Raw genomic sequence first — 22,312 nt, 5'->3', positions numbered from 1 at the left:
GCCAGAGAAGGCTCCCCAAGGAGGGTCATTTTAGCTGAGACCTGAAGGATGAGTATGAGTTCACCAGGCATAAAGGGGGGAGTGTTTGAAGCAGAGAAAAAGCATGTGTGAAGGCACAGGGCAGGGACAGGGCTGGCATCTAGGCCCTGCTGGGCAGAGATTAGCGGTGAGACACGCAGAGAATGAGCCCCTGCACCTCTCCCAGGCCAGGAGAAGGGAATGAGTGTGTGGGAGTGAGTGTTGGAAGGTGGGTGTGGCTGGGCAGGACTGTTTTCTCAATCCCAGGACCTGATCTAAGGACCAGGGTGGGATGTCCTTGGGGATGCTGACCAGGAGAGCCAGGAAGTGGGTGGTCTGGAGGGAGAGGATAGTTTCCTGGGGCACGTGGAGCACTGTGAACCTCTCCACCTCGGGCTGACAATGGAAATGCTTACGCAGGAGAAACGCCTCTATTCAGGTGCTTCCCGTTAATCTGCAGAAGGGGTGGCAGCAGCAGCTAGTTTCGGGACTTGCTTGTCTTTGAATGGGGGTAATTGCTGGGAGTTGTCAATGTTCCAGATTGTTCCCTGGAAGAGGGGAAGGAAGGAGGGATGTCATGGGCTCTGCTGAGCACTTCCCCCTGCAGGCAGCACGTGAAGTCACAGAGGGGTGGGCCCTGCAGGGGAGCCCAGGAGGGTGAGGGGACCACGGGATCACAGCAGGCAGGGCCGAACCAGAAGGGCCCTGCGAGCTCATATGAACCAATCCCCTCAGTTTACAGATGGGAAAACTGAGATGCAGCAGGGAAGGGGCCACCCAGGGTCACACCAGGGTGGGCCCAGCCAGCTGCTTGGCTCCAGCAAACAGCCCAGGCGTCCTCCACGCTGGCCGTGCTCCCTTCCCTCCCTCGGCCCCCTGAGTCCATCTGGGGTTCCCCAGGCTGGGGCCCGTGTGTATCAGAAACCCCTTTCCCTTTCTCTGACTACAGGAGACCAGCGCAGTGGTGGGGTCACTGAAGCCAGCAGCCTCCTGGGGGGCTCACCGCGGCGTCCGTGTGGCCGGAAGGGCTCCCCGTACCACACGGGGCAGCTGCATCCCGCGGTGCGTGTGGCCGACCTCTTGCAGCACATCAACCAGATGAAGACGGCCGAGGGCTACGGCTTCAAGCAGGAGTATGAGGTGCACGGCCCCAGTCCAGCCAGGACCCCTCGCCAAGGCCTTGCCTGGTTGCTCCTCCCTGTGGACCCTGGCAGCCCTCAGCCCAGCCCTGGATGGACCCATGCTCTGACAGTCCCCAAATTCAACCTAATGTTTTGACCTTGACCTTGATCCTAACCTCAGACTGACCTGGTTTCTAACTCTCATCCTAACCCTGACTTGAAAACTGATCTTGAATCTTATCTCAGTCTCCATCTGGACCCTGCCGGGATCCTTATTCTATTCCTGATATGAACCTGACCACCAACACTGACCCTGACCTCCAACCTAAATCCCAGTCTGACTTTGACCCTGACTGTCATCCTAAGCTCCGTTTGGACTCTGACTTGAATCCCATCCTACCTCCATCTGGACTTCATTTGACCCTCACCTTTACCTTCTTCCCAGCTCAAACCTGGATTTGCCTTAAACCTGACCCTCATTCTAAAATGTCTCTGAACTCTAACCCTCTTTTCCCCTCTTTTCTCTCTTCCCCCTACACAGCTTGGTATTGAACTTAGTCCCTCACTTACAAAGGAATTTACAGTGACTTTATTTCAGGCCCCAAGTTTAACCCTGAACCTGGCCCTTGTCGTGGTCCCACTCCCATCCTCTTGAGGGGATAGGGCTCTTATGAGAGAGGGGCTTCCCTCCCTCACTAACTACCACTTTCCCTTCTGGCAGAGCTTTTTTGAAGGCTGGGATGCTACAAAGAAGAAAGACAAGGTCAAGGGTGGCCGGCAGGAGCCCATGCCTGCCTGTGAGTCCTGGGGGAGGGCCTGGGGTCTGGGGCCGTGGGTGGGATGGAACAGGAAGCAGCAGAACAGAAGCGTGAGCCATTTAGTGAGGGCCTGTCTCATGCCAAGCTGTGTGCTTGTTACCTCACTTGTTACCTCACTTCGTCCTCTCAGTAACCCTGTGAAGTGGATGTGGTAGAACGCCCACTTTACAGATAAGGAAACTGAGGCTTGGGAGGTTAAGCCCCCTGCCCAAGGTCACACAGCTCATACACTTGTGTGAGCAGCACAGGACCTCAGGCCTTCTTGATGCTGCAGTGCAGACACTAACCACTGGCCTGCCCTGCCTCCAGCAGTACCAAGGGCCTGAGCCTCTAGGTTCCCTGGCTGACCTGCCTGTGCCCCACCTCTGGCCTCCAGGAAGCTTCCCCCACTGCCTCAGCTCTGGGCTCCCCAGTTCAGCCCCCGCCCACCCCATGGCCACCTGCTCTGTGTTTCCAGATGATCGGCACCGAGTGAAGCTGCACCCGATGCTGGGAGACCCTGATGCCGACTACATTAATGCCAACTACATAGACGTGAGTGCCTCGCCCCGTCACCTCTGGGACCGGCCCTGCCCGCTCCAGGCTCACGGTCCAGGCAGGGCGGGACCTGTCAGGGAACAAAGGGGGGTTCATGTGGCTGGGTTCTGAGTGCCCCCACCTCCTGCAGTCAGTGCCACGGAGCTCAGCCGAGGGGAGGAGAGGGTGGGCGGCAGCTGTCGGGAGGGCTTCCTGCAGGCCAGAGTTGGCCTGAGAGACGGGGGATGGGGATGGTGGAGGGGAGTGTCAGTGAGGCAGCATGGAGGGAGGAGGGCAGACAGCTAGGCCTAGATATGAGGAAGGATCCCCTCTTGGTGAGGGGCCAAGAGCCTGGGGGTGGGATTCTGGTGATACACAGCGAGGCTGAGGGCAGACAGGCGCTGCGCTGAAGGCCACGAATGGCAAGGTGAGGAATTTGGCCTTTTCCCTAGGGGCACCAGGGAGTCATTAAAAGTGTTTACCCATGATCAGAGCGGTACTGTAAGAATAATAACTCAGGTTTATTGATCATGTACTGTGTGCCAAGCACTGTGCTAAGCACTTTATACCAAGTAATTAACTTTATATAATCCCTACAACCCCCCTATGCAGTAGTTAGCATTGTGTGGCCTCACTTAACAGGTGAGGAAACTGGGGCTCAGAGAGGTGAAGCTACTTTTCCCAGGTCACACAGCTAGGGAGTGGTAAAGAAGGGATTCATATCTCAGCCTGTCAGGGTCTCCAAAGCCTTTGCTGCTAACCATGAGACTGTCCTGCCAGCCATAGCAGCAACTGCTCGGGCTGGACCAGAGGGAGGGGCCAGAGACAGGGCAGGCAGCCAGGGGGCCTGAGCTTGAGTGCGAAGGAGAGGTGATGAGTCTGCTCCCCAAGTGTGGAGGAGGGTGAGAAAGGACGGGCCCCGGCGTCGGACCCTGATCGGACTCCCTGACCTGCAGCGAGCCAGGTTTGGTAGAGAGTCATTGATTCACTTGTTAGCTATGTTTTGAGCACCTACTGTGTGCCGGGCATTGTGCTGGGCGCCAGGGACACAGCAGTGAGCAAGCAGACGCAGTCCCTGCTTCCCGTGAACGTACAGGTTCGAGTGGGGAGACACATGAGTGTGCAAGTGAAATATTCAGACTGGATGGAAAAGCACAGGCCAGAAAAGAGGCATGACTTCCTCAGCGTCACACAGCAAGGTGGTGGTAGTGCCAGGGTTAGCTGTGGCCGGCTGCATGGAAGCAGAGGGCTTGTGCTGGCCCTGGGTGGCTGGAGAGGGAAGGGAAGGGTGGCCCAGGTAGGAGCGGCATGACCGGCTGGAGGTGGAGGAGGCATGTATCTGGGAGCGGGGGAGTCAGGGACTCTGGAGGTGACCTGTCCTTTCCTTTGTCTTCATTCCCTCCTGGTGGCCAGATGCGCTACCCCGTATTTCCCAGAATTCCTTGCCTTCTCCCCCACCTCCCATCCTTTCCCCTGGCTGGGCTGTGGGGCCGGGCCTGGCCTCGCCTCTCAGACTTGGGCAGTTTTGGTGACAGGGGCCTTGCCTCGGTCTCCTCAAGGTCCTCCTCGGCTTCACCTTGGGCCCCGGCAGGGACCTGCCCCTCCCCCTCTCTTGCCCAGCCCTCGCATCTCTGCTCTGCCGCCCCTGCTGGCATCACCCATTCTGGCCACTCCTGTGCTCCGTCCACCTCCATCTGCCTCTGGCCTAATATCTGTCTCTTTTGCTTTGTACCGTTCCCTCACTGGAATCATTAAGATTCGGATAAACCGTGAAGTAAGTACCTCTCTCCCCATCTCCTCCTCCTCCTGTCTGTCCGACTGGCTATGTCTCAGACTCTCTCACAGTCTCTGGCTGTCTCTCTCTCTGTCTCTGTCCTCCTTCCCCTCCACCGTGCGCCCAACACCAACCGTCCACTTCAGGGACCGCCCAGGGCTGAAGATTCGACACGATCCCTGTTTAAACCATTCCCTTCATCTCCTCTGCCCTGAGATGGGCCAGCAGTGTTGGGGTGCCTCTGGGTGCCTCCCCAGGCTCTGTTCTTCACCGGCTATCACCTCTGTCACCCTTGTCCCAGGCTCCCCATGGCTGATGAATCCTCACTAGCCGCACCTTTTGCAGGCCTGGGAGGGGTGCGATGGGAGGAGCTGCCCTGGGTACCGCGTTTCCGCTGCTTGGGGGTCAGGGCCTTCCAGGAAGCAAGGATGGCCCTGGGCAGTCCCCTTAATACTAGTTTCCCTGGTGTTCAAATCCCTTTGTGATCAGTTTGCTTGAAACTCAACCCTCGCTACTTTGCCCTCAATGTAGCCCTAATTTGAATGTTTTTTTTTGGGGGAGCAGTATGGGTATTTTATTTTCAAAAATTGTGCTGTGTTTGGGCCTTTTAAGAATTAAAAAAACCCCAATTCATCTAGCAATCCTCTGATTTGTCTTTTAATACATATTATTTTCGTAATAGTTGATGCCCGACGGGATTGTTTTCTTTTTTGGGTACTTCGTCTGTTTTATCTCCTTTTTTCTTTTACAAATATATTTCTTGCTTTTTTTATGATTGCAAAAATACAATTCATCATTAGACTTTCAGACAGCACGGAGATACCTAATATATAAAGTGTAAGGTCCCGGCTGTCGCACCTGCTGGAGATGACAGTTGTCCCAGATGTGCTTCTAGACACCCTCTGCCTGGTTTTGAGTTTGTTTAAACAGTTCATTTGTAAAGTTCCTAAACTTAAGTGGAATATTAGGCCCACAGAAGGCAGTGGACGTACTCAGCCCTAGCGCCCCCCCTTAGGAGGTGATGAATATAGGGCGTTGTATCAATACTTTACATCTCGATCTCCACAAAACACACTACTCATTTAGTTATTGTCAGACTGTTATGAAATGCGCCGAGGAGACTTGGCTTAATTAATCTTCAAATTTCCATTAACAAGAGTGTCATTGGCTGAGCACCTGCTCTGTGCCAGGCACATCATGCCGTCCTTACCACACTCTGCAAGGTTGGGACCTGCATTTGGCAGACGAGAAAATGGAGGCTTAGAAATGTTGAGTGGCTGACTCATGGCCCCACGGCTCTGGATCAGCTCAAACCCATCCTGAGCCCTCCACCCTGACACGAGACCCTGGATCTCTCCCTTCGGGGGCATCGGGGTGCCCTGGGGTCTTGCCCACCGTGCAAGTCGTCAGTCTCCCAGCTCCACCCACTCAGAGACACCGGGGAAGGGTGGGTGTCTGCCACTCAGAGGCGCCAGGGAGGGGTGGGAGCAGGCCCCTAGGACATGCTGATGGCCCGGAGTGTGAAGACCTCTGCTCGCTAATCCTGGTCTCTAAAATGGGTGTGCTCAAGGTGTCTCCTTATCTTCCTTTAACATCTGATCATTTAAAACTTTCCATTTCACTGTCCTCTGTGTGATATAATTGTGTAATACATGTATGCAATTCAAAAGTTAATATGCAGGTATTGAAGGCCATCTGTCTAAAACCTTGTTCAGTTGTTTGCTGTATACTGACTAGCAATTGGGCACTGGCAGTGTGCTGGGCACTGGAGGGACAGAGATGGATGAATCAGAAGAGACCCTGGCTCTCTGACGTGAGATTCTCAGGCAGACCGGTTTTAGGTGGAGTAGCTTGTTCCCAGCTTGACTAAGGCTGGGGGTGGAGGGCAGCACAGAGGCAGCACCCCTCTGACCCCAGATGCCCAGCAGCTCCCCTGAGGACTTGAAGCACAGGCAGTGGCTGGGGAGATGGCAGGAGGGAATTAGGCTAGACCCAGAGAGTTTCCAGTAGTGAGGGCTGAATGACTCTGGGAGGCTTTTCGTTATTGGTAACGTTGACTATGTTTTGGTCATTTTCATGGGAACGTGTAGGTATACAACACGTGCATGTCTTGCTATTATCCTCATATTCCGGAGGAGAACAGAGGCTTAGAGAGCCTGGCTACTCAGAGTGTGTTTTGAAGCCCAGCCTTGGCACCACCTGGGATCTGCCCCAGACCTTCTGAATCTGAACCTGCCTTTTAACAAGATCTCCAGGAGATTCATGTGCACAGTAAAGGCTGAGAAGAGCCCACTTAGTGCCTGGAGTCACACAGCTGCTCCTTGGTAGAGTTGCAACAGAGACCCAGGTCAACTCGACCCAAGACTCAGATTCTTAACCCCTGTTGTAAACCACTGTCTGCCCAGGAATTCTTGACACCATTTAGGTCTCCAGGAATTCTTGACATTCACACCATTTAGATCTTCAGGGGTACTCGTTGGCCTTTAAAGCAGTAGTAATAGTAATGGCTGTTATTGATTAAGTACTGGCTTAGTGCTTGCCATGGTGCCAAGCCCTTGGCATATGTAACTTTATCTACTCCTCACAAGAGTCCAAGGAAGTAAATGCTATAAATATTCCCATTTTATTTATTTATTTTTTGCGGTATGCGGGCCTCTCACTGTTGTGGCCTCTCCCGTTGTGGAGCACAGGCTCCGGACGCGCAGGCTCAGCGGCCATGGCTCACAGGCCCAGCCGCTCCGCGGCACGTGGGATCCTCTCGGACCGGGGCACGAACCCGTGTCCCCTACATCGGCAGGCGGACTCTCAACCGCTGCGCCACCAGGGAAGCCCAATATTCCCATTTTATAGATGTGAAAATACAGGCATAGAGAAGTAAAGGGATTTGCCCAAGGGCACATACTTAGCAAGAGCTATGCAGAGCAGGGATTTGAACTCTGGCAGTCTGACTCCAGGGCCCCTTGGGCCTGGGAAGCCCACGGGGCCAGAGGATTTGCTGGGAGCTGTATTGAGGGTGTGAACTTGAGGCAAGTGGCCGAGCTTGGTTGTTTCTCTTGCACCGGCCTTGCAGTACTTCTTACCTATCCCGTGTTGCCTACATTGATTCCCTGGGTGTCTCCTGTGGGCAGGACCTCATGGGTGGCTAAGGCCCCAGGGTGGGGATGGAGTCTGGCTGGTTCCACTTCTCTGCCTGAGGGCTCTGGGGATGGAGGACGAAGTAGCTCTTGGCCTCTCTTTTGTGGGAGATAATGTAGGTAAAGTGCTTAGCACAGTATGTGACCATAATAGGACCTCAAAAATGTATTATTATTTTAATAAAGAATTATTTTAATTATTTGTTATTGTTTTTATTATTGATTTCAAAGATTTTAAAACACGTTTTATCTGAAGTCCATGAGCAGCTCCTGTGCTCATTTGCTCCTAACCTGAAGCCTTCATCTGGCCGCCCAAGCTCTGGGTGACTGGGGTAGTCGGGAGGGGCATTGCCCATTCTGGTTGCCCTGAGGGGGCCTGGGATAGCTGACGAGACCCAGCCTAGGATCTGGGGTTGCTTAGGGTCTCTGGGGCTTTAGGAACAGGGCAGGGTCACCCCGCAATTTATTTGTCTTCAAACAGCAGCCGGGTTGTAAGCAGATTGCAGATAATTATCCCCAATTTATGAATGGGGAGACCCTCTAGGCCCATAAAGGAGTTGTGTCCTCCCTAGGGTCACATAGCAAAGATGGGTTTAAACCTAAGACACTGGTGTCTGAGCTGTACTTCCTTCCTTACTTGGGGACTGGGAGGACAGGGTCACCCTGGTCAGGAGGGTGGGGCAGTCCCCTGGGGGGTGTGTGCAGCTTCTGGGAGAGGAGGGCAGAGGGGGCCTGAGCAAGTGAGGGGCTGCTCCCTGGGGTCTTACCACACCCTCTTCTCCTGTTCCAGGGTTACCACAGGTCAAACCACTTCATAGCCACTCAAGGTACCTGGCACCCCCCCGCCATGTGCCCCTCAGTGTGCCTGCCTTCCTGCCTTCCCTGCTTATCTGCCTGCCTCCCATCTGTCTCTCTGTCTGAGCCCCACTCTCTGACTGGGTGTCTGGAATCTGGCCATCCGTCTCCGCCCCCTCTTTGTGTTTTTGTTTCCCTGATGTGCACCATCCGTTTGTAGCTCCTGGTCCAGCTGTCTGTCTGCATGCAAAAGGGCCAGACTCGGTCCTCACAGGTGTGGGTTGTGCCTCTTGGTCTGGGGGCCGCCTGGGTCCTCTGGCTGCGTCTTCCCGCCCAGCTGTTCCTCTGTCCATCCTGCCTGGAGACTTGTGCCGTGGACCTCTAGCTCTGCTTCTTGGGTTGCGCTCGGGACGAGGGGTGTCTCCAGGCAGGCCCTCCCTGATAATGCCCACCCCCAGGGCCCAACAGGCATGAGTTGGCAGTTGGTGGGGTGTGTGTGGGGTGAGCACGAAGCCCCCATTTGGGGCTCAGGAGTCTCCTGGCCTGGGGTGGTGGTGCGGGGCAGCCGTGTGCTGGGCCTGGGTGGAGACCTGGCCTCAGGGACAAGCATCCTCTGTGCCCCCAGGGCCGAAGCCCGAGATGGTCTACGACTTCTGGCGCATGGTGTGGCAGGAGCACTGTTCCAGCATCGTCATGATCACCAAGCTGGTGGAGGTGGGCAGGGTAAGTGGGGCCGTGGGGGACGGGTGTGGTGGGCCAGGGGGCAGTGAAGAGCCCGCTGAACCTGCCCCGTGGGGACTCCAGGTGAAATGCTCGCGGTACTGGCCAGAGGACTCGGACATGTATGGGGACATCAAGATCACGCTGGTGAAGACGGAGATCCTAGCGGAGTATGTTGTGCGCAGCTTTGCCCTGGAGCGGGTGAGTCTCCTGTCGTCACGGGGCCCTTCCCAGGCTGCCTGCGAGGTGGGGCAGAGCCCACCTCCCCCAGCCCAGGAGTGGAGGGTGGGAAGGGCCCCGCTGCCTGCCCAGCAAGGCAGCTACTCGGTAACTGCTGAGAGCACCGCGGACGGGTGGAAAGGTGGCCGTCTTTGCTGGCGACTCCGAGAGGAAGTCGAGGCGATGAGGATGATGCGGGTCGCAGCCCAGGTGCCGGTCCTGTTCTGTGCTAGGCTCTGTGCTAAGCCCGTTGCACGTATTGTTTCAGCCCTGGAAAGCTCTGTGGGATTAGGCCTTTGCCCTTAGACCCATTTTACAGTTAAGGAAAGTGAGGCTCAGAGTGGTTACATCACTCATGAAAAGCCACAGGGTCAGGATGACCAGATTGTCCTAATCATGGTCCCACTTGATCGTCTGTAAAATCCTCAGAAGAAAGGTAGTTTTCCCCCTTTGAACTAAGACCCGGAGAGTCAAAATGATCTCCTAGGGCTGTTGTGTAATCCAGGCGGTAGAGGGGGGTGACTACTAACGCAGGTTTGGCATCAGGAAGATCCCAGCCCAACTCCTGCATAACATCTGTCTCGTCTAACTTCGGGCAGGTGATTTCTCCTCTTTCGAGCCTTAGTTTTCTCACCTGTACAATGAATCATTAACACCCACCTCTTGAGTGTCATTGGGGTGAACTGAGTTCTTGCGGTGAGATGCTCACCCCAGTGCCCAGCACACAGCAAGCGTCTGATAGACGCCAGCAGGGACTCTGACTGTTAATACTCTTGTCTCCCCAGAGAGGCTACTCTGCTCGCCACGAGGTCCGCCAGTTCCACTTCACGGCGTGGCCGGAGCACGGCGTCCCCTACCACGCCACAGGGCTGCTGGCTTTCATCCGGCGCGTGAAGGCCTCCACGCCCCCTGATGCTGGGCCCATTGTCATCCACTGCAGGTGGGGTGCCGGGAAGCCCAGGGAGAAGAGGGGCGGGGAATGGGGCTGTTGGAGGTCCCTAAACGAGACTGGACTTGGGTCCTTCCCGCTCCGAGACAGAGGACGGGGAGAATGACCCCCAGGGGCCCTTTGCCCTTTGAGCTTTGGCTCTGGGGTTGGCACCCTCGTGTGCTCCCCAAGACCTGGGAGGCCCTTCTCTCAGATGCCGAGGGGGCGCTGGAGACATGGAGGGGGCGAGGGGCTGGCGAGGCACCAGGCAGGACTGAGATCCATTTGCTTCCTTTGAGCAAGTGTGCCCCTGGGGCCCCCTTCTGGTCTGTATCCCCGTCCTCCCTTCCAGAGCAATCACTGTCCTGACTTCTAAACCATAGATTCATTTTGCAGGCTCTTGAACTTTGTATAAATGGAACCATGCATCAGGTGCACTTCGGAATCTGACTTTCCCTTAACCTTGGTTCATCCACATTGTATCCTGTTCCACTGGGTCAATGAACCCCAATGTGTTTATCCACTCTGCCATGGATAGGCATTTCCGGCTTTGAGCTGTCATGAATAGTGCTACTAAGGACATTCTGTTACATGTCTTTTGGCCGACACACACACACCCTCCAGGGAGGTATGTTCGTAGGAGTGGAATTGCTCTGTGCGAATGTTCAGCCTTACTAGGTACTACAAACAGTTTTCCAAAGTCGTTGCACGAATTCAAGCCCCCAGCAGCGGTGTACGGGAGACCCGGTGGCTGTGTGTCTTTGTGGCTGACACTTTGCTGCTGCCGTTTTCAAGCGTGAGATCTTGGTGTCATCTTTGTCCTCCCCCCTCCTCTCGACTCTGCTCAACCTGGTGCTGAACGTGAGGATCCCAGAATTGGGCCCGACCCAGCCCAGCTCTCACGGAGCTCCCAGTTGGTGAGGGAGACAGCCACATAAACAGTGACCACGGAGCAGGAAGGAAGGTTTTGATAAAAGTCCACCCAGATTGCTCTGGGAGCTCAAAAGCATGACATCTGCTGGAGGATCCACTGAGTATGTGAGTGGGTTTGAGTGCGTAGGGCTTTGAAGGATGTGCAGGAGATTTGGGGACATCCAGGAGACCAGAACATTCTTGGATTAATGTTCTCTGAGCAGCACCTTTGTTCCTCTCCCCCAGTCACAGCTGCTAAGTTGGGCTGGTTTCACATCTGCATTCTCCCTACCCTTTCTTTCCTCTCCTTCCCCAAGGCCCAGCCCCCACTCTGTCCTCTATCACATTTCACCGGAACTCTTCCAAGCAGCCTTGTGTCTGGCTCCTCCTGTATCCCCCATCCCCTGTGTGGTGTAGATATGGCCAGGGGCCCCAGGCACCCTCTTCTCTTCTTCTGCTTGGTCCCGGGCTTCCTCCCCAAGGTCCTGACCTGGCCTGGGCCGCTCTCTCCCCAGCGCGGGCACTGGCCGCACAGGTTGCTACATCGTTCTGGATGTGATGCTGGACATGGCGGAGTGTGAGGGGGTCGTGGACATTTACAACTGCGTGAAGACCCTCTGCTCCCGGCGCGTCAACATGATCCAGACTGAGGTGGGGTTGCAGCCCTCTCCCCGCTTCCCCTCCAGCAGGAGTGTCCCTCGTTCAGGAGCTTGAAGCCGGTGGAGTGTGTCAGAAGGGTGTCCTAGGATGTCCCCTTGTTCTTTCCCATCCCTGAACTTGGTCGGCCAGCCTCTTAGGGTCTTCCCAAACTCAGCTCCACTGTGTTCAGTTGGGTGAGGCCAGACAGCACTGCGCCAAGGTCATAGGTTCTACAGTCAAGACATAATGCTTACTGGGTTTGTCTCCTCACTAGACGTGTGACCCTGGGCTGTCCCCTCACCTTCAGAGCTTCTCACAGGGTTATTATGGGGATGAAATATGAGATAAGTGAGCAAACATCCCTGAAGGTTGTTTCAGGTACAGTGGGTCCAACCTGTAGTAACAGGTGGTTGGACTCCACCTCAGAGCAACCCGGCCTCAAACATGAGCTTGCCTCCCCCCTCAACCCTAAAATCTCTAACTTCTGCTCCTCTCCTGGTTCCTCATATTCTCGTCTCCTGCTCCAGGAGCAGTACATCTTTATCCATGATGCAATCCTGGAGGCCTGCCTGTGTGGGGAGACCACCATCCCTGTCAGCGAATTCAAGGCCACCTATAAGGAGATGATCCGCATTGACCCTCAGAGTAATTCCTCCCAGCTGCGGGAGGAGTTCCAGGTGGGGCATGAGTGTATGTGTATAGGTGTGGTTTATGAGTATATGTGTGTGTGTGTGTGTGTGTGTGTGTGTGTGTGTGTGTGTGTGTGTGTAGTATTGGGAGGTCCTCAGTGCTGTAGGAGTCACCGAGGGCCAAGCAGGATGCACAGAGCTGCGTTACTAGGAAGGACTTAGAGACAGTGGAGGAGGTGGTGTATCCACAGGCTTTGAAGTCAGGTAAACCTGGGTTCAAATCCTGGCTTACCTAGTTAAGAGCTGTGAATAACCTTGAATGAATCACTTGACCTCTCTAAACCACAGTTCTCTTACCCAGAAAAGAAAGATAGTTAATATTGTCCTTGCAGTCTTTGTAGTCATTAGGGTTCTTTTGGTTGCAGGTGATAAAAGTCCAGCTCAGTGGCTCTTGTAACTGAAAAGTCTGAGGGTGGTGCAGCTTTAGTTATGGCTGGATCCAGGGGTTCAAATGATGCCAAGATTTAGTCTGTGTCCATTTTCGGTTCTGCGTTCTCCTGTTTTTGGCTTCATTCTCAGACCCACACTCTGGCCCCTCACGGTGTCAGGCTTACGTTATCTTTGCTGTCAGAAGACTCTGGAAGAGGGCAGTTCATGCTCCCAACAGCCCCAGTAAAAGTCCCAACCAGACTCTCATGTGCCCATTTCTGAGCTGATCACTGGGACCAGAGAGATGGAGCACACAGATCGGCCTAGGCCTGGTTCTCGGGGCAGGGCCAGTCTCACCATGTCACATGACTGAGGTGGGAGAAGGCTGGTTCGCCAGAGAAGTTTGAGCATGGTCACTGGGTACGGAGAGACCCCAGATGTCCTTTCTACTCCAAGGTTCCCGTGAGGGTTTGGTGGTACATGCCGGGTGCCTGGCGCTCTAGGACGGGCATAGAGTGATGTCACAGGAAATGTTCTCTGTGATTCCTGGAGAAGGATGTTGAGCCCTGAGGACCATGAGAGACTGGGTTCCCTGGTAGGGAGCCCCAAGAATAAGAGAAGAAATGGAGACCCGGCGAATCAGGATGCATGAGGCATGAAGGCGGGAGGGTAGGGGAGGTGACCCAGAGTCCCTGGCTTGCTATTGTGCCAGGTGTCCCTTGACAGGGCCATGATGGAGGAAGGTGACCACCTGTGTCAGTCCCTGGAGTCTACTTTGTGGAAGATATGGGGTTTCCGGGCTTAGCTCCTTGCAAGCACCTGGTAATGACCCTCATGGCTCCATCTGTGTATTGAAAGCTGTGCCTGTGCCAGGCTTGATATTATCTCACTTATCCTCCCAGCAGCCCCGTGAGGTTGGCATATTATTATCCCACTTTACAGTTGAGGGAAAATGAGGCTGAGAGATACAGTAGCTTGTCTAAAGTTACATAGGTGCTGAGCAGGCAGACTCCAGTCCCCAGAGCTCTGTCCAGGCCTTGTGCATCCTGGAGACAGGGAGCCTGTGTCCCTCCCTCTCTCCCTTCCCCCTGCACCTCAGTTTCTCCATCCATTAAATGGGCCTAATAACCCAGCCCCATCTCCTTCATGGGGCTGGGAGGAGGCCCCACAAACACAGGAGTCACCTCCCTTTCCTCTCCCCACTCCTTGTAGACGTTGAACTCGGTCACGCCACCGCTGGATGTGGAGGAGTGCAGCATCGCCCTGCTGCCCCGGAACCGGGACAAGAACCGCAGCATGGATGTCCTGCCGCCTGACCGCTGCCTGCCCTTCCTCATCTCCACCGACGGGGACCCCAACAACTACATCAACGCAGCCCTGACAGATGTGAGGGCACGGGGGTGCCCACGGGGGTGGGGTGGGCTCTGGGACTCGCCCACCCAGCAGCATCTGGGAAGGTCCAGGAGCCAGGGGGACAGAGCTGAGGGCTCTGATTAGGGGGACCCTCTGCCTTTCTTGGGACCAGGCCCATTGTGTGGTCCTCCTTCCCCCAAGGACCTTCCATTCAGGGCACTTAAGCCAGTGCCACCTTCAGGTATTACCCCTGGCCTGAATAGAGGTCTGGGTGGTGGAGTTTAGACAGGGCTGTCTCCAGGGTCAGGCCCAGCAGAGCCTGGGGTAGGATGAGTGATTCGAGGGCTTTGACTGGGGAGGCTGGCAGGGTTTGGGGTTGGGGCTTGAGATTTGATATCTGGAGCCAGGGGAGCTTGTCTTGGGGTGGTCGAGCTAGAGCCTGCCCAGGACCTGGCCTGGAGTAGTGACTTGTTCCCTGGCCAAGCCTGGTATTGGTCTGAGGGCTCAGGAGCTGTTTAGGAGCCCCTTCCCTTGCTCCCAGCTCAGGGGGCTCCACCGCCTTTACTGGGCATTGCAAGCAGAGCAGGGGCTTTAGGGTCCAGTGAATAACTCCCAGGTGCTGCTACCTGAGGGGGGTGAGTCTGGGAGTGTCCCCTCACTCCTTCCCCAACTGGACCCAGTTGAGAGAGAGGTGTAGGGGCCAGAGAGGTGGAGGTAAAATGTTACCATTTTAAGAAAGCCAGTGACACTGGAGAATGTGACTTCAGCGATGTGGCTAAGTGGACTGGCTGCTCCTTCATCCCTCAGTCAGGCAGACTGGTCCTCCCGGCCACAGCTGTCCAGCCACAGCCCCACACATGCCCCCTATATTGGGGATAGGCCTTTCCTGCGGCAGGGCGCAGCAGCAGTTGAATGCACACCTTCTGAGGACGGGCTGGCCTGGAAAAAGCAGGGAAGGGGCCGAGCTCAGCACGCTCCATCCTCATCCCAAACTTGCCCATGGGAGGAGTGCATGAAGGTGGGCCGAGGCCAGGTGTGTCACCACTGGACGTCCCTCCACGTGGAAATGAGAGCTGAGGGGAGGGAGGTTCCCCTACAGCAGGGACGAGGGAGATGGGCCTTTCTTGGCCCAGTTCCTGGCCAGGGCCCCTTGGCACGCAGGTGCAGGGGACAGTGGGGTTTCTCTAAGGAGGGAAAGCTCCCACACTTGCTTCCCAGCGGCTTCCTGGAGCGAGCTGAAGGCAAGTGGGGGAGTGGCCCCAGCCACTGCAGGGAGTGAAGGGAGAGGGGGCCGGGGCCCTGGAGAGGTGGCAGAGGGTGCTGGCGAGCTTTGGATGGGGACGTAGGAATCTGTGGCCTCCCTCTCAGCTTGCTCTTTGGCCTCAGCATGCCCATCTGTACATGCGGGGATGGAAAGGAGGCTCTCTGAGGTCCTGAGAGTCTCTGAGCTGGAGAAGGTCACACTGGCTCCCTGGCCTTGATGGGAATGGGCGAGTAAGGTGGCGAAGCTTCCCTGGGGCCGTGATATCTCACACACTTGATCCCAGCCATGCAAAGCCTTTTGCCTCGTGAACCATGAGTCCCAGGAGCCAGGAGGCCCTGATGCTTGGGTTGAGTGAGCTAATCTCGGGGCCAGCTGGGGTCTGTTGTGGGTGGTTAAGTCTGCAGGGAGCTCCACTGGGTGCCCAGGCCTGAGGTTTGGAGCCTGGCTGGGCCTGGCCTTCAGGAGCTGGCAATCAGGGAGCCTTCAGTGAGCCCTGGGGAGGGGGTCGGAAGAGAAGAGCATCAGGAGAGGAAGGGGGACATGGCACAGGTGGGTCAAGGCAGGGCACCAGGAGGAGACTTGGGGCTGGGGCACTGAAAGGGGGGAAGGCTGGTGCCAGCCCACCTGGAGGGGCCAGGTTGGGAGCAGGGAAGAGTCAGTACCGGTCACTGGTCTGGGGTCCTGGGTTGGGGTGTCAGACCTTTGATCCGTGGAGTTGGAAGGGACCTAGCTATTTATTTATTCAAAAATATTTATTAAACCCCTACAAAGTTCTGGGCACAGGCCACACCCTGAAATCTCTGCCCTCCTGAACCTTGTATTTGGGGAATGGGTTGAGACAGTCAACAAACAAATATGCAGTGGAATGTCAGTCGCTGGTAATTTCTACAAAAACAACCAGGCAGAAGAAGTATTTAATGTGGGTCTTGGGGTATGTGTGTGGCAATTTTTAATGAGTTCGTAAGGAGAGCCACTTTGAAGAGGTGAAGTTAAGCAAAGACCAGAAAGAAGTGAGGGAGAGAGCCATGTATACACTTGGGAAATTTGTTCCTGGCAACAGGAATAGCAGGTGCAAAGGCACTGAGGCAGGGAGCAAGCTTGGCCAGCCTCTGCCTACCATGCCCAAGCTCCCATTGCCACCCATTGGGAACCTTTTGCCGTTTAGCTCCTGGGGGCCATGGGCTTGGGCATTAGAGGTCTGGGACTCACCCCATCAACTCAGGCCTCAGTTGCTGGCCAGCCTCCAAATTGGGCCCTTGGAGGCAGCCTGGTCCTTTGGGGGCAGAGCTGTGGTGGGCAGGGCAGGAGGACAGTCTGTTGCAGAGGCTTGGCAATGTCGGGGCACTGAGTTCTGGTTTCCCTGCAGAGCTACACACGGAGCGCAGCCTTCATCGTGACCCTGCACCCGCTGCAAAGCACCACGCCTGACTTCTGGCGGCTGGTCTACGACTACGGGTGCACCTCCATCGTCATGCTCAACCAGCTGCACCAGTCCAACTCCGCCTGGGTGAGGGCCCTGCTGGCCGGGCAGGCTGGCTACCTGCAGCCTAGGACCTCAGTGTATTCAAGGGCACATCTCAAAAGTCAGTGGTTGGAACCCAGCTCTGCCACCTACTTGCTGAGTGGGGACCTTAGATGTGTCCTACTTCCTCCCAGAGCCTCAGTTTCCTTGTCTGTGAAACGAGGCTCAGACTAGAGAAAAATAGCTGTTCTTTAGGGAGCATCTGATGTATGCCAGGGACTCTGCTTACGGGCTTCAGGTGAGAAAATTAAGACCCAGAGAGGTGAAGTGACTTCTCCAAGGTCACATAGCTGGGCAGTGGCAGAGCTGTGCCCCCTACCCTGGGCTGCCTCCTCCCAGAGCCTCTGCTTTTTCAGTCACTCAGCGAAACTGCTCATGATGGGGGCCTTTGAGGCAGAGTAAAATTCCAGCCTCCTTACCTTCCGACTGTTTGATCTAGGGTAAGTTAATCTACCTCTCTGAGCCTCAGCTTCCTTCTCTGTGAAATGGGGACTATCACAGCACCTGTTCTCTCGGGGGTTATTGTCAGGACCATGTGAGATGTATGCTTAGCACTGTGTCATGCCCGGCACATAGCAGGTGCTCGGTACATGGCAGGGATGAAGATGATGAGGGTGACAGTCGCTTCTGAGGTTGGTCCAGACACTGGTCAGTGATTTCAGCCTAGGGGCAGCTACCCTCATTTCCTTTTAAGGCTCCCAAAGCTGGAACTCCTGGAAGGTACAGACGCCCAGCCTCCCACCCTGCATGACCATCTCCTCTAGATCTCTGGGCCCCCGCTCTCCCCAGGTCCCCATCCCAGGAGGCCCAGGAAGATTTGCTGTAAAATGAGCATGACAGCCTCTTAATGGCTGCCTGGGGAAGATGATTAACTGGGTTCTTTGCAAGTCAGGCGCTTGGTATAAATGACCTAGAACTGCAGGGTAATGGGCTCCAGCACCTGGACAGGGAATCCCATGTGGCAAGGACCTGCCCTTGCTCAGATGGAGGCGAGGGGCCCATAGGGAGTCTCACACAGATGTCATTCACTGGTCACCCATTTGCTCATTCATTCAACCACCTTTCCTCACGGGCCACTCCCTGTCAGCCTGGTGGGGAGACAGAAGAACACACGGCCCCTCCCAGATCTCGCGGTCCAGGGGTAAGCAGGTACAAAAACTGATCATGACAGCAGAGGGAGAGGGCTATCATGGAGCTGGCACAGGGACACACAAGAGCCTGGGGGGATGATTGATCAGGGAGGGCTTCCTGGAGGAGGTAATATCTGAGCTGAGATGTGTAGGAAGGGTAGAGTTAACTAGGTGAAGAGGTGGGAGATGAGTGATCCATGGAGAGGGAGCAGCACGTGTAAAGGCCTGAATGCAAGGAGTTGCCAGGCCCCAGGCAAAGGAGGAAGGTAGTGTCCTCTCTTCGTGGTCAGAGAGGGAGGCAGATGGAGCATGGTGTTGTCTGGGAGGAGCCTAGGGACCATTTCACAGATGGAGAAACTGGGGCCCAGAGAAAGGAAGAGCCTTGCTAGAAGGCTGCTAGAAGCTGGGGCCTTGGACCAGCTGCCCAGAGGACCCGTGTATGTACGTGTGTGGGGGCTGCTTCTCCTGTGTCCCTCCACTGTCTTGAGTCTGTGGCCTGGAGGGGGTACATTTAGGACCCTGACTGCACGGAGGATCTTGGGGCAGGAGTCGGGGTGCTGAGCTGTGTTGCAGCACAGGGACACCTCACGTCTGTGAGCTGATGCTGGAGGGCCGTGGGGCAGGGGTGCTGGTGTGGGTGGGGGTGATCTGAGGCCTGTCCCTGGAAGAAGGCAACTTCATGCAGATGTGTGTGCTGGCGAGTGTGTTGGGTGTACCTGTCTCGTGGCACGGCAGTGAGTGTCCGTGTACCACTATAAGGGTTTGCCTAAGCTGACCGGAGTGTGTCAGTACAAACGCACTGGGGCGGGCATGCACTGCGGTCTGATGGGTGAGCGGTGGGATGTGGGGGGAACTGAAGGTGAGTCTGGAGTGAATGGTGGGCCCCGGGCAAACGTGCAAGTCTGGGGGTGGGCGTGGGTGGCAGCTGCCCAGCCGGCTCAGCTCAGCTCCGCTCCGCCCCCTCTGCCCACGCTCCCAGCCATGCCTGCAGTACTGGCCTGAGCCTGGCCGGCAGCAGTATGGCCTCATGGAGGTGGAGTTCGTGTCAGGTGCAGCGGACGAGGACTTGGTGACCCGCGTTTTCCGGGTGCAGAACATCTCTCGGGTGAGTGATCTGGGAGCTCCAGGATGAGAACCTGGGTGGGGGCTGAGTGGCTTTGAATGACCCTCTTGAGGTCCCCAGGGGGCCGTGCAACCCTTGGCACTCATGTCCCCTGGCTGATTGCCCGCACCGCCAGCTGCAGGAGGGGCACCTGCTGGTGCGACACTTCCAGTTCCTGCGCTGGTCTGCGTACCGGGACACGCCGGACTCCAAGAAGGCCTTCCTGCGCCTGTTGGCCGAGCTGGACAAGTGGCAGGCAGAGAGCGGGGACGGGCGCACCATCGTGCACTGCCTGTGAGTGCCGGCCCTCCCTCGGCTGGGAGGAGGGGTCAGGGCCCCACGGGACCAGGGCAGAGGCCAGTGTGAGAGAGGGCCTCGGGGCTGTGGCACCAAAACCCTGAGCTCCCAGACAGCGCGGCCTGGACTCTGCCCAGCCAGGCGAGGCTGGCCCTGCCTTCCATGGAGGAGCCCAGTCACTTTCCAGGGTGTGGACTCAATCCTGAACGCCCGCCCAGTACCCTCTGTGTGATGTTTGACTTTGCCAATTTAATTAGAAAGAGTCTTGTCAGAATAGTTAGTTTAGCCCATGATACGGTAATATACTTTCCAAATCAACGGAATTCTGGTCTTTTTCATGTCTGTCTGTCTGTAGCTTTTTTCATTCATTCATTCACATGCCTCATTCACAGATTCGTTTATTCACTCACATCTGGGTGCAGTCACTTCTTTGCCTCCCACTTTTTCATGCTTTCAGCACTTACCCTTCCCTGTGTCAGGCTGGGCACATGGGGGGCAGGGGCAGGGAGCTGAGTCAGGCAGGGCGTGACCCTCGAGGGCTTTTGGTTCTAGTGGGAGACCCCTTGAGAAGGGGACAGAGGGCCTAGTCCGTCCCCCATCTCCCAAGAGGAACCCCACACCCCAGGTCACAGGGAACAGTGGAGGGAGAGGGCTGGGGACTGGGGGAATGGGAGAGTCTCCGTGTGAGAGTCTTTCATGTCTCTCCTTTAGAAATGGGGTCTCCATGGGTCTGACTGGGAGTGTATCTGTGTTCCTAGGGGTGGCTGGTGTTCCCAGTGTTTGTTTTCTCTCCAGCTCTCTGGTTTTTTGCTTGCTGCCTTGCAGTCCTCTTCTGTCGCTGGCTTTGTCTCAGTGTCTTTCTCTTGGAGTGTGTCTGGCCTCCTTTCTCTCGAATCTGCTCTGTTTCTCTTGGAAGTTCTGCCTTCCTAGATACCTTCCACTTGGGATGCTAGTCTGGTATCCCCTTAACCTTCTCTTCCTGCTGCTGCCTTTGGGCTCCCTGACTCCTCCCATCTGGGTTCCCTGCCCCGCCCCTCCCTTCTGGATTCCCTGGCCCTGCCCTGCCCTTCACCCTTGAGTTCGCCCTACCCACCAAGCCCAGCCCCAAATCTTTCGTGTCTCTCCTTTAGAAATGGGGGCGGCCGCAGCGGCACCTTCTGCGCCTGCGCCACGGTCCTGGAGATGATCCGCTGCCACAACCTGGTAGACGTTTTCTTTGCTGCCAAAATGCTTAGAAACTACAAACCCAATATGGTGGAGACCCTGGTGAGGCGCCATGTACCCCTTGTCCAGCCACTTCCAACTTCCCGGTCCACACCCGGCCAGGCCCCTCAGCGCCCCTCTCCTTTATCTGGCCCCCACAGTTGGGCCTTGGGTTCTAGTCCTCTGGTGCCAAAATGTTACCCCCATTTCTCCCCTTCTCCCCATCGATGGGACAGGGCTCATGCTTGCCCCTTTGCCCCAGTACTAGGGTACTAGGGAGGGACCAGGCTGGTGATTCCTTCTCTCCCTCTCCCAGGATCAGTACCACTTCTGCTATGACGTGGCCCTGGAGTACCTGGAGGGACTGGAGTCAAGATAGCAGGGACCCCTGGCCTGGGGCACCCACTGCGCACTCAGGGCCAGGCCCACCATCCCGGACTGACATGGAAGACCTGCACCCCCAACTCTGCTCAGCTGTAGCCCTCACAGGGAAATTACTGGAGTGGGCGCTGGGCCATCCTGGTGCCCCCTTCCACTGTGGGCAGGGTCTTTCAGCACCTCCGTGGGTACGCTGCGGGCCAAGGAGGAGCTTAGCAAGACTGCAGCCCAGCCCACCTCCGCGGGGTCCTGCAGGCCTTCTGAGAGGCCTGGCGCTGCCCGGCAGAGTGATGGGCTCAGAACTGCCGGCTCTGGGAGACCCAGGCTCAGGCCCCTGGATTGCATCCCAGCCCTAGGCAGAGATGAGTGAAGCCCTGAGGAGCAAGTGCTAGGCCAGCGTTTCCACCCAGCTTGGCTGGACATGCGTAGAGAGTACACTGGGGCTTGGCCTCTAGCATCGCATCTGGCCCAGCCCCTGAGGGTCCTGGGGAGACTGGACTCTGCCCTGATTTGCCAGTGGGCACTTCAGACTTGTCCTCCCAGGGGGAACGTCAGCTCCCTCCTCCACCCGCTGCCTCCCTGCAGCCCCGGGGATATTTTGCTCATGACCCCTACCCACCCTCCATTTCTGCTTCCCTGAATGTGCGCTGAGCTTCCCTGAACCGGGATCTGCCCATCCCTACCCTGTCCCGTGTGGGGTCCCTTCCCTGCTTGACCCAATGTCTGCAGAATGAAGTCACCTCAGCCCCCACTGCCTATAACTTTCAGGCCTCACTGGCTGGGTCCTGGGTCAGTGACAATCTGCAAGGCTGAATGACAGCCCCTGGGGTTGAGGTCCCTGTGGCTTCTGGTCAGGCTGGCCACTGGGACGCTATTAAATCAGGGGTGCTCAGCACCTCTAGAGTTTGGAGAAAGAAGGTATATTTTGGGATGGAGGATCTATGCTTTTGTTGTTTATTTTATTTTTTGATGGGGGGGTGGGAAGGTCTCTTTAATATGGGGCAAGCCACACCCCCATTCCGTGCCTCAATTTCCCCATCTGTAAACTGTAGATATGACTACTGACCTACCTCGCAGGGGGCTGTGGGGAGGCATAAGCTGATGTTTGTAAAGCGCTTTGTAAATAAACGTGCTCTCTGAATGCCACAGAGCAGCCTTATGTGTGTCTGGCCAGCCCGACTGGGGCCCTGCACACCTGCCCCCAGCCTCCCAGTGCGGCGGGAGGGCCCTGGTCTGGCCTCGAATTGTCCATCCATAAAATAGGGGGAGGGGCGTGGACCAGAGCATCGTTCAGGGGCCTTCCACTTGCAGCGCTGGTTCCAAGGGACCTTGGCTGTTGCTGTCTCCACCCAAGCCTCTGAAGCACTTACTGAGATGGGGGGCTTTATCCTGAGACCTCCGAGGGCCACAG

At 56.2% G+C, this 22,312-nt stretch overlaps 1 protein-coding gene across 2 annotated transcripts in view; it reads left to right on the top strand.

The window, feature by feature from the left end:
* Positions 1-22,065, top strand: part of PTPRU (protein tyrosine phosphatase receptor type U) — an 82,189-nt gene extending 60,124 nt beyond the window's left edge. Inside the window, exons 16-30 of one of the 2 annotated variants that reach the window (XM_082863758.1) lie at positions 968-1,158; positions 1,861-1,936; positions 2,415-2,491; positions 8,172-8,208; positions 8,802-8,899; positions 8,981-9,097; positions 9,901-10,055; positions 11,471-11,606; positions 12,122-12,271; positions 13,865-14,038; positions 16,636-16,776; positions 18,901-19,026; positions 19,160-19,317; positions 20,451-20,586; positions 20,840-22,065. In XM_082863758.1, coding sequence (XP_082719884.1) covers positions 968-1,158; positions 1,861-1,936; positions 2,415-2,491; positions 8,172-8,208; positions 8,802-8,899; positions 8,981-9,097; positions 9,901-10,055; positions 11,471-11,606; positions 12,122-12,271; positions 13,865-14,038; positions 16,636-16,776; positions 18,901-19,026; positions 19,160-19,317; positions 20,451-20,586; positions 20,840-20,902 — 1,835 coding nt within the window. In that variant the 3' untranslated portion in view covers positions 20,903-22,065. Of the gene's footprint in view, positions 1-967; positions 1,159-1,860; positions 1,937-2,414; positions 2,492-8,171; positions 8,209-8,801; positions 9,098-9,900; positions 10,056-11,470; positions 11,607-12,121; positions 12,272-13,864; positions 14,039-16,635; positions 16,777-18,900; positions 19,027-19,159; positions 19,318-20,450; positions 20,587-20,839 lie in introns of both variants that reach the window. The other variant, XM_082863757.1, reaches the window with a different exon arrangement.
* The last annotated feature ends 247 nt before the right edge of the window (positions 22,066-22,312 follow it).

This window comes from Leucopleurus acutus, assembly GCF_964270905.1.
Source record: "Leucopleurus acutus genome assembly, chromosome: 2".
In the NCBI taxonomy this organism is placed as follows: Eukaryota; Metazoa; Chordata; class Mammalia; order Artiodactyla; family Delphinidae; genus Leucopleurus; species Leucopleurus acutus.
Note: the sequence above shows the minus strand (reverse complement) of the source record. Positions and strands in the feature narration are given on the sequence as shown.